The sequence below is a fragment of the Anarhichas minor genome, unplaced genomic scaffold, assembly GCF_050575085.1.
Source record: "Anarhichas minor isolate MPS153535 unplaced genomic scaffold, ASM5057508v1 ptg000008l, whole genome shotgun sequence".
Classification (NCBI taxonomy): Eukaryota; Metazoa; Chordata; class Actinopteri; order Perciformes; family Anarhichadidae; genus Anarhichas; species Anarhichas minor.
In genome coordinates this window covers 227,394-238,836 of record NW_027466454.1, presented here as the reverse complement: position 1 = coordinate 238,836, position 11,443 = coordinate 227,394, and the positions used below count along the sequence as shown (strand labels likewise).

Below are 11,443 nucleotides of genomic sequence, written 5' to 3'. Positions count from 1 at the left end.
CACGTTTTGCTTTTTAGTGCTCTTCTTTTCCAAAAGAAGCACAGTTTACTAATTTATTTATCCGTCTATTTATTTATTTGATTCACTATTTTGCTGAGTTTTTGGCAACACTGAGCAGCTGCGGAGGATTAAATATGCCAGACGTCTGAGAAGACTACTATTCCCTCCCCCTCGGATTTTTCCCCTCTGTGGAAGAATTCGGCACAATGTGCGCACAGAAGATGGGGGCAAAAATGATCCAAACCAAAGGAACTATATTCTCTTCGGCACTATTTAAACTACTGTTTTTGGTCGCGCTTACGCGCGGCGCCACCGCTAAGACTTTGAAATATAAAGTTTACGAGGAGCAGAAAGTGGGCACTGTTATTACACGGTTAAAAGAAGATGTAGCCGGGGTTTTATCCAAACTACCGAGTACCCTGACTTTTCGGTTCCGCGCTATGCAGCGAGGGAGTACGCCGTTCCTGTCTGTCCGAGAGGAGGACGGGGAGATCAGCATCGGCACCAAAATCGATCGTGAGAAGCTTTGTGACAAAAACTTGAACTGCTCTATTGAATTCGACGTGGTCACACTCCCGACGGAGTTCCTGCAGCTGTTCCATGTGGAGGTGGATGTGCTGGACATTAACGACAACTCCCCGCACTTCTCCCGCGCCATCGTCCCCATTGATATCTCGGAGAGCGCATCCGTGGGGACGCGCATCCCGCTGGACGGCGCTGTGGATGCGGACGTCGGGGAAAACTCCCTGCACACATATTCCCTAACGCCAAATAACTTCTTTAAGATCGATGTGAGGACCAGGACGGATGGGGCCAAGTACGCAGAGCTGGTGGTGATGAGAGAGTTGGACCGGGAGGTGCTGTCAAGCTACCAGCTGCAGCTTACGGCCTCGGATAATGGTGTACCCCCAAAATCTGGCTCTACTTTGCTCAAGATCAGCATCTCGGATTCCAACGACAACAGCCCAGCCTTTGAGGAGCAGGCTTATATTATGAATTTGCTGGAAAGCTCTCCCCTAGGGACTCTAATCATTGATTTGAACGCAACGGATCCAGACGAGGGCACTAATGGGAAAATAGTCTACTCTTTCAGCAGTCATGTCTCTCCAAAGATCTTGGAAACATTTAAGATAAACCCAGAAAATGGCCACATTACTCTTATTAAAAAAGTGGACTTTGAAAGCACTCCTTCCTATGAGCTGGATGTTCAGGCTCAGGACTTAGGCCCAAATTCTATTCCTGGACTTTGCAAAATTGTGGTGAAAGTAGTGGATGTAAATGACAACAAACCAGAGATAAACATCAACCTGATGACGCCTGGCAAAGAGGAAGTGGCCTACATCTCAGAGGGTGCCCCAGTGGATACCTTCATAGCTCTGGTACGTGTTGACGACAGTGACGCTGGGCTCAATGGCGAGGTGTTGTGCAGGCTGCACGGACACGGCCACTTCAGACTCCAGAAGACCCACGAAAAAAACTACATGATCCTCACCAATGTCTCACTGGACAGGGAGAAGAGGTCAGAGTACAGTTTGACGGTCATAGCTGAGGACAGGGGCTCCCCCAACCTCTCCACCATCAAACACTTCACCGTTCAGGTGCTGGATGAAAACGACAACCCTCCATGTTTTGAAAAGAGCCGCTACGAGGTCTTTAAATCAGAGAACAACTCTCCTGGAGCCTACCTGATGACTGTGGTGGCCTCAGATCCAGATCTGGGCACCAACGGCCAGGTCACCTACACCATCATGGATGCTCTGGTCCAGGGGAGCCCCATCTCCACCTACGTCACCATTGACCCTTCTAATGGCGCCATCTATGCCTTACGCAGCTTTGACCACGAAGATGTCAGCCGTATCGCTTTCACCGTTCAGGCACGTGACGGGGGAAACCCTGTGCTGTCAACCAACACCACTGTCCTTCTGACTGTCCTAGATGAAAATGACAACCCCCCCATCATCCACTCCCCCTCCCTCCGGAATCACACTGCTGAGCTGCCGGTGTGGAAGTATGCATCACCTGGTCAGCTGATCGCTGCACTTAAAGTCACAGACCGCGACGCCGGCACCAATGGAGAAGTGAGCTGCGCCATCGTTGGTGGCAATGAGGATGGGCTGTTTGTGATGGACGCACGGCGATGTGAGCTCAGAACTAACGGCAGCCTGGAGCAGGCTCCACGGGACGTGATGGAGATCAGGGTGGAAGTGCAGGACAGGGGGACCATTCGGTTGTCCACAGGGGCCCTTTTCAGACTCTCCCTGCAAGAAAATATGGACATGCTCCCTGCTCTATATCCCACCGGCTCCAGCCAGGCCCCACTGGATCTCTCCCTCATTGTCATCATCTCTCTTGGCGCCGTTTGTGCTCTGCTGCTCATCGTCATGGTTATGTTTGCCACTGCCCGCTGCAGCCGTGAGAAGAAAGACCCCAGACACAACTACAACTGCCGCGTGGCGGAGAACAGCTACCAGAACCATCCCAAGAAGCCTGCTAGGCAGATCCACAAGGCGGATATTACACTGGTCCCAACCATCAATGGGACTCTGCCTGTGCGGGCCCACCCACGCTCCCCCTCAGCCTCCCCCACACCTGAGAGGGGCACCCTGGGCAGCAGGCAGAGCCACCATAGCCGCCAGTCCCTCAACAGCCTAGTCACCATCTCCTCCAATCATGTGCCGGAGAATTTTGCCCTAGAACTGGCCCACACCACACCCCCAGTAGAGGTAAGACAATGACATTTATGTGTCTTTTATGCTGTTATTTAATTCTCTTGAAATCTAGATGTTATGTGCTAGAACAGTGTAAATATACAGCTTTATGTGTTTTATGAATTGCTTAGGCATCTGTTAAAACCTAAAGATAACCCACTTGCAATATTCTGGTCCTAAATAATATACTATCGTCTTTGTCTTATATTTAGTATTTGTTTTCAATTTATAAATTGCTCCCATATTCTGTTATCTTCAGCTCTTCGTGTCATGTTTTTGTTAACCATCATATTCAGGAGCAAGTCACTATGTCATGCCACCCCCCCCCCCCCCCCCCCCCTCCCCCCCAAACATTGTCTTGTGGCCTTGCTTGTCTTGTTTGACTCCATTCATTTTCCCCTCTTCATTTTTTCCTTTTATTTTTGTCTTTTTTCTTTCTTTTTTGTCTTTTTTTTGGGTTTCTCTTGGGATTGTAGCAAGTCTCACAGCTTCTGTCCATGCTCCATCAGGGCCAGTACCAGCCACGTCCAAGCTTCAGAGGCAACAAATACACCAGGAGCTACAGGTAACACAAAACCAACATTGTGCTTCTAAAACCTTTATTGTCAGGCAAACTTAAGGTAAAAATAAGGCTAACTCTGTTGTACACCTCTATAATATCATATCCACATGATTCTGTCTGCTATGAGTGCTTTCACATAGTCCCTTTAATCCATATCCAGTAGCTTTTGGTTTAGTGTGAAACTGTATGCTCAATAACTTCACATTTGCATAATTTTATGTAAAACCTCTTCTGCAGGGCACTCTCTGTGCACTGTGTTATCCATCAGTAGCATTGCATTCCCTTAGCTATTTGATAATATTATTGTCAATGACTAGCCAGTCCTCTATGAGAAATGCATCAAATCTCTCTGCCTGTCTCTCTGTGCAGATATGCCCTGAATGAGATGGACAAGTTCAGTCTGAAGGACAGCGGTCGTGGAGACAGTGAGGCGGGGGACAGTGACTACGAGCCTGGCAGGGAGTCACCCATGGATAGGCTCCTTGGTGAGGGCTTTACTGAGATATATGCCCCTGATGGCCAGCACAGATCGCATGCAGGTACACCCCTGGCCCCCCATCCACCACACCCCACAACCACCCCGTCATACCCAACCATTTCCCTCCTGTCTTAGTTCTGGATCCAAAGTTCAGTATTTTTCTTCAGGTTGTACAATGTTCATTAAAATTAATAAACATTTTAGCAAAGATTGGAGGCCAATTATTTTCATCTTTGATTTAATCTGCTGAAAGTTTGGTCAAATACTTAATTCAAATTAACGAATTACTTTATAAATGTTAGAAAATTACTTTATAAATGCAAAACATGCCCACGGCTTCTTTCAGCTTGATAGTATAGAAGCTGGAATCAGCAATTGTTGCCAATTAATTTGCTGTTGATTGAGCATCAACAAATTGAACAATCGTTCAGCTCTAAATGTTGACAATTACATTAAATATCTGTTCGGTGTAATAAATGACTCCATCCATTTCACTACATGGTCGATAAACACATGTTATTTATTGGCCCAATCTTTAAATATGATTTAACCGTGGAGTACAACCCCACCTAGAGGTCACCTGATGAGCACAGGTTGCGCAAGATTTGTTAGACTGACATGTAGATGTATTTGATATCTTAAAGGGTGTGTTTATATTTACTTTTGGACTACCTTTATAATATACAAACATGATTTATACTCATTGAAATAGTTATTGGTTGCTACAACCATTCCTCCTTTATCTCAAACTAGCCCTGAAGGGTTCCCTTCCTTGCACAATCCCAACGTAAGTAAATCAGTCCTCATTCTGTTCAAAAAGGCTTTCCAAGGTTCGGGCGAAGCTAATATGAGGCTGTACACTAATTAAGTGGATGTAAAGAAGAGGTCTTGTACAAAAGACATCGGAAGATACCCACTTGATATTAATCAGACTTCTGAAGCCTTACATAAGCTAAAGATGAAGTGTGTTTTAAACAGAATGAGGACTATGGATTTCGTGGAAGTGATCACTTCAGGGTCTGTAAATTTTGTTTAGGACAGACTGAAACAAATGTGAGCCTCGATTTTGGTTTCTGCCATTCACAAATCCACATGACCACGTGAATATTCCATTGCTGGGCCATCAGTGTTTGTGACCCTTAGAGAGGCCACAACAGGTTGAGAAACCCTCGATCAACACATTGCAAGCTCTATACCTCACTTTTTTTATTCATCTGCTGCCTGTTAGCAAAGCACTGTTTTAGCCATTCAGGCATGCCTTTTTTTGTTCTGCATTACAAGTGGGTGCATGTGCATTGGCCTTGGAGGTTTGTGAATGATACTGAACGTACTCGACCACAGAGTTTCACCTCGCCGTCATTACGCTGTTGAGATATCTCTCCAGATAGCTCAACTGATCCTCCTTTGCAGCCGCCCATCTCGTCTCCCTACTGTCACACTGCATGGAGTTTCCCTCCTCTCCACATTTGAGTGAACAAGGAAGAACTTTGAACACTTGTTGAACATTGTTTGACCCGTACTAACTTTGAAATATTCTCTCCCACCTGGAGCAAAAACTCTCCAAAATCCCTCTGCCTCTCAGCCTGTCATAGCTCACGTCGCACAGGTTGCAAGTTGCCGCAGCTTCTTTTATCACGCCATCCCTCTCTTCCCAGAGCTCCCGCTTCTTTTCCAGCCAGCTTCCCACACAGTCATCACTCGACACAACATTTGAGCTACATCCCAATTAGAGTCGACCCAGACGGGCAGACAATCTCATCACCAACACCTCCTCCCTCCCTTCCTTCATAGCTCTGCTCGTTAGTCACTCGTCTTTTTTCTCCACATTCGAGCCTTCACTTTCAACCATCCAAACCGAAGCCATCGTGCTCCTCTGATGAAAAAGGGCCATTTAATTGCCATGTGACGAATAGTTGCTATGGAGTCGGCGCCGAGTTGCGCTCGTGATTAAGCCCTGAAGAGCATAATTACATCTGAAAGCTCACCTTTCTCCTTCTGTATGTTCACCCCGCCTCCCGCCCTCGTGTCCACTGCAGCATGGATGATTTCGAGCAGCGTTTAGTCGGGGCCCTGTCATTAAGCTTGGATATGGTAGCCCTCCCTGCACAAGGGAAGAATGAGGTAGAAACTCTTTGTTTCAGGCTTGAAACATTCCAGTGGCAGGCCGTCAGGGCCTGCAAGGCCTTCTCTGCTGGCCTAAACAGAATCACAAAGCCATATATATAAAAAATAAAAATTAAAAATTATAATTTAATAATTTTTCTTAAATACACTACATGTATTATAATTTATAAAAATATTTTTCCCATTATCTTATTTTCTCATTGCACATCTACTGTCTTCCTCAGTTGCTCTGCTTCCAGTGCAGCTTGTTTTAAGTAGAGCTTTTATCCAATCAGATTTCACCTCTGTGTCTCTAGGTAAGAAGACAGGCCCGAGGCCTGCAGAGTCTCACCTGCAGCCAGTGCAGATTAAAGTAAATGGGGACGATATTGTTGATTGGCATAGTGTTCAACCAATCAGATCTTTAGTTTGACATGTTGGGCGTATTCTTTGACTATCAGAGCCTGCGCGCCGGCCTATAATGACGTCAGCATTACATGCTGCCAGTGTCCGTGTGTAGCTTTCCCGCGAGGTACAGAGTGTGCTGTGATTGGTCAGTGGGCGAGCACGTGACTATCGTGAAACAAAACTTAACAGCCAGCAGAGGCTGTGGGTAGTGAATCACATCACGTGATGCAGCTCAGCCAATCAAAATGCATTCTGACTGAGTGAGATGCACCATGATAGAGGAAAGACATTGCAGAGCAGTATGTTCAACACTCAAGTTGTGAAAGTAAAATCCTATGTTAATCTCTTTGGGTCGCGGCTTGTCATTAAGGAATGACGGTGGATCCCACAGCCAGACCAGCTGAGAACATTATATTTTCCTGAATTTAGGCTTTTGCATTTTCGAAATGCTCTAGCATTATTCAGACGACTCGTACCGAACGGTTTAATATGAAGATGTACATAGTTACAGCCTTAAAAATGAATAACAGCTGTGGCGCCACAATGTGGTTATAAGGTGGTATTTCAGCTGCAGGACAGCAGTGAAGGCCCAGGTATAAAATGCACGGCCCGCCACTGAAACATTCAACAACTTATTTCAATATGCGTAAGAAATCATGAAATTCTCTAAAGCAGCAGGATTAAGTATGAACCAGGCAACTCCTTATTCTGCTTTGGTTTATTTACTTATTTCTGAGAGAGAGATGAGAAGCTCATGTTTGTTCAGTACAGATCTAGAGTCAGGATGTGGTTAGTCCAGCTTAGCATTAGGACTGCAAGGAGGGGGGAACTGCTACTCTGTCTCAAGTTGAAAAATACACCCACCAGCACCGTAGGAATCCATTTTACCTCATTTTTAATTTGTACATAAACAATGAAATGAACATTTGAGGAAGTTAGCTGCTGGAACTATTTCCTGACAAACAACAGCTGGGTAAAGTAACTTCCTGGAGTGTTGCCGTCGTCGTGAGATCGTCAGCTGTGGTAGCATCAAACCTGTACACCGAAACTGAAAGTTGTGTTCACTAACATTCATCCGATGCTATTCAGAGATACTGCACTTTATTTTTATTTATTTATCTATCTGTTTCCTCCTGCTTCCAGTCTCAATGCTAAGCTAGGCTAACCACTCAAACTCCATGCCAACACCAAAAGCATGACGTGGATATAAATCTTCTACTCTTGAAATAAAGTGATTTAGCTTATTTGCCCATTGAATTATTAGCCCTTTCATACTCAAGCCACATTGTTTTAGATTGTTATGATTATTATTTTTAGGTATTTAAAGACAAAATAGCGTCACACTTGACATTTTGAAATTGAGGACATTTTTAAGACCAAAACAATATCTGCTTGTTCTGATGTCATCAGTGTTACAGATCGAAGTGGGCCTCTCAACCACAGACACTGAAGTACAGGAGTCAGAGCGCTGATGATCGCATTGATTAAAAGTACCCTCACCGTCCAGAACTGACCCCATTCTTTTTGCATAATGAATGAGGAGTAAACAGTACTGTCGCATACAGGCAGGGCAGCCATGTAGTGTTCATGAAGGCTACTTCTTATTGACCTTATAAAGGGGTTAAATGAGCACTCCACCAATTGTATATGGCAAAGTCAGTTCACTGCTTATGAGGAGTTGGCCGACTACTCAGCCCGTGGAAACTATCGTATGATATTCAGCTTTGGAGACAAAGAATTAAAACCTGTGACACAAATTGAGTGCATGGTGTTTGAAAGATTTTTTGCTTCAAATTTGACCATACTTGTTTTTTAATTGGTCTCCCACAACCACTCCAACTTTACGGAACTACAATGCCAAATAGTTGAAATGTCCCTTAAAATGTGTCTCCACATTGTAGTCCTCAGACTCAGATAAAAGGAGAATTTTGTGTTCTTTGTGAAAAGAAACACTCTGAAGTAAACAAAGTCATCATCGGCAGCGAGCCATTCGGTCTATAGTTCTGAATAAAACCAGTTGGCAAGTAAATCAATTAGTAAGCCAGCTGAATTGACTTCACAGTCAGTCAGATAGGCAAGCTTACAGTTAATGTTTGCCTGACATGTTCTTTTTTTCATTTTTACACACAAATCAGTTAGGTTAAATCTTTCATTTCTACCCTTTCATCAGCAAGGCACCCAATCTGCGCTGCCCCCGCACTCTTTTTCCCCCCCTTCCAGTGCACCCAAATGCACTTTTCATCTGCTCTAAGATGTATTATAAATGTTCTTTCATGTTAATGAGGGGATAATGAAGTCCCTCAATAGCACAACTGAAAAGCGCTGCACTCCTTTAATGAAGGCTTTAAGTTGGCATATTTGATTTGTCTAATTCATTCTTCAGAGATTTTCTATTTGAAGATTTAATATTGAAAAGAGCGACTTGAAAGGGAAAGATGCAGAGCTTTTAGAGGAGGGGTTATTTTGAATGGGTAATAGGCATTGATCGGCCTCTCGGAATTGTCTCTCTGCGGTAAATACATTGGAAGATACTGTAGCAGGCAGTGCTCCTGCAGAGAGCCTTCCAGACTAATTAGAGCAGATTTCTCCCATGTTTCCATAGACAACGCAGCAAAACACCTGAGGGGAGGCGGCAGATATTAGTTGGATAGGAGAAGACTCAACTGACAGAAATCGTTTTTGCATTTCTCTGATTTTGTGATCTAATTCATGGTTATTTTGTTCAAACATGAAACAAATGTACATACTCACAAAAGAATGAGTAACATCTGCAAGATATGCCTGCATCTAATACAAACATCAGACCCTATTAGATATAATATACGTGATAACCAAGTGCTGTATGTTCTAAATGTCAACATTTCAAGACAAAGCATTTTAAAGATCATTTTTGGGGTTTTAAAGTTTTTTTAGCCTCAGTGGTAAGATCATTTCCTCAGCCCATAAAGTAGAACTTCATCCTCTTGTTTGTCTGAACACTGTAAACAGTTGTGTGTGTACTCTATTACAGTTCAGTATTCCTGATTACTTAAAAATATTTGTCTTTCTTTCTAGCTATGAGGCTCTGCACAGAGGAGTGTCGTGTCCTAGGTCACTCAGATCAGTGCTGGATGCCCCCCCTGGCCTCCCCGTCTTCGTCCTCTGACTACCGCAGCAACCTCTACATCCCTGGGGAAGAAGCCCGCCAAGCAACTGACCTCTCCCAGGAAAAGACCCCGCAGCCCTGCACTGACACCGGCCCCGCCCGAAACCAGAGTTTCTCCACCTTCGGCAAGGACCTGGGTGGTGAGGAAGGTGGAGAAGAGGAAGAGGGAGGGGGCGGTGGGGGCGAGGCCAGAGATGAGGACTTGTGTGGGACCACGTCGCTCCTGTCAGAGATGAGCAGTGTGTTCCAGCGGTTGCTACCCCAGGGTCTGGACTCGTATGTCCAGGTCAACGAGAACCAGAAAGGGACTAGTCACAGTGGGGTGGGTGTACCCATTACTGGATCTTTAGATCGCAGAAGAGGCCATCTCCCTGGCAAGCCCAACCCCTCCGTCCACCAGCAGGGCGTGGCGGCCTGGGCCGCCAATACCCACTTCCAGAACCCGGGCAGCAGTATTGGCCCTTCTGGCCACCACCAAGGTGGCAGCTACCACACCCTGAAACCAAGCACCAAGCTCAGCTCCCAGAGCAGCAGCCACAAGGGCTCGCAGGTGCCCAAAAACAGCCCCCAGAACAGCGGCCACACTGCTAAACCCCACAGCAGCCCGCTTCTCACAGCACTGGTCAGCCCCACTCTGGTGCAGCCTTCCCCAGCCCCGGTACCGGTGGTGCTCCCCGGGCCCTCCTCCAAGTGGCTGCCGGCCATGGAGGAGATCCCAGAGAACTACGAGGAGGACGATTTTGACTCTGTGCTCGGCCACCTTCAAGGCAAACGCAGCGACAGCAGACACGAGCTGGTGGATGCAAGCGAGCTGGTGGCTGAGATCAACAAACTCTTACAGGATGTCCGGCAGAGCTAGACTTCCTGTTTCTAGTCCTCTTTATTTATTCACTACCCACTGACTGCTTTCTTTACTTCAAAAGAAAAGTGAGGGACCATGGGTGGAAGAAGGAGAGAAAAAAAGACAAAAAACAATTGTCGTTAAAGTTGCATTTCTAATGTAATAATTGTGTTTTGTGAATGCTAAATATCCCAAAAAATTGTTTGTAATTGCTGGTTTGGTACACAATGTACATGTGGCTGTATTTATCTTTGTATTTTAAAAATACAGTTGTATACTTATATTTATAAAAAAAATGTATATAAACTAAACATAAAAGTCTATTTTTATATTATGAATGCATGTTGAATACAAAACCCTTGAATCAAGACTTTGACATGCGATCGACATTCTACATATTTAAATTGTCTTTTGTATTGTGATTCTTTTTTTATTTGTCACTATGCTATGTATACAGGAATATATTAATGAATTAATGGACATGTGTCTTTGTGGATTATTGTGGGGAAGGGGATGGTAAACAAATAAAAATAACACAAACATTATTCAGGTGTCTGTGGTTTATATTTGATTTTTATTCTGGTACTTTATGCATTGCATAACCAAGAACAAAAATGATATAGGTTTACCATTTGGTAAGTGACATAGATAGATAGATAGTTACTTTATTAATCCCGCTCGTGGACATTTTTTAAATAAAAATAACAGTACAAATATTAAATATCAAATGCAAATATCAAATGCACAATATAAAAAATAAAATAGAATAATATAAAATTGACTAACTAAACAGTAGTGCAAAGATTTAACCAAACAAACAGTGTAACGGTGTTATAGTTATGTGAAGGATGATCTGGCCAGAGGTGATTTATTATAAAGTCTTATAGCAGAGGGCAGGAATGTTCTCCTGTATCGGTCCTTGTGACAGCGGAGCTGAATCAGTCTGTTGGAGAAAGTGCTCCGCTGTCCCTGCAGTGGGTGGTGGAGAGGGTGGTCCTGGTTATCCATTATGGATAATAGTTTCTTCAGTGTCCTCTCCACCACCTGTTCCAGATAGTCTTGTTTGCAGCCAATGAAGGAGCCGAACAACAACAATTTAGATATTAAATAAATTATTATCCAAATAAAGATATTTGCAAAATGTTTGTTTCTTGGTCAGACAAAGAAAAATACATTTGAGGATGTCACATTTTATAGG

At 44.3% G+C, this 11,443-nt stretch overlaps 1 protein-coding gene across 1 annotated transcript; it reads left to right on the top strand.

The window, feature by feature from the left end:
- Positions 1-206: 206 nt before the first annotated feature.
- Positions 207-10,628, top strand: pcdh18b (protocadherin 18b). Its single transcript, XM_076086818.1, has 5 exons — positions 207-2,723; positions 3,218-3,273; positions 3,640-3,809; positions 9,314-9,883; positions 10,022-10,628. The coding sequence occupies exons 1-5, from the start codon at positions 207-209 to the stop codon at positions 10,261-10,263; spliced, it is 3,555 nt and encodes a 1,184-aa protein (XP_075942933.1). The 3' UTR covers positions 10,264-10,628.
- Positions 10,629-11,443: the final 815 nt, after the last annotated feature.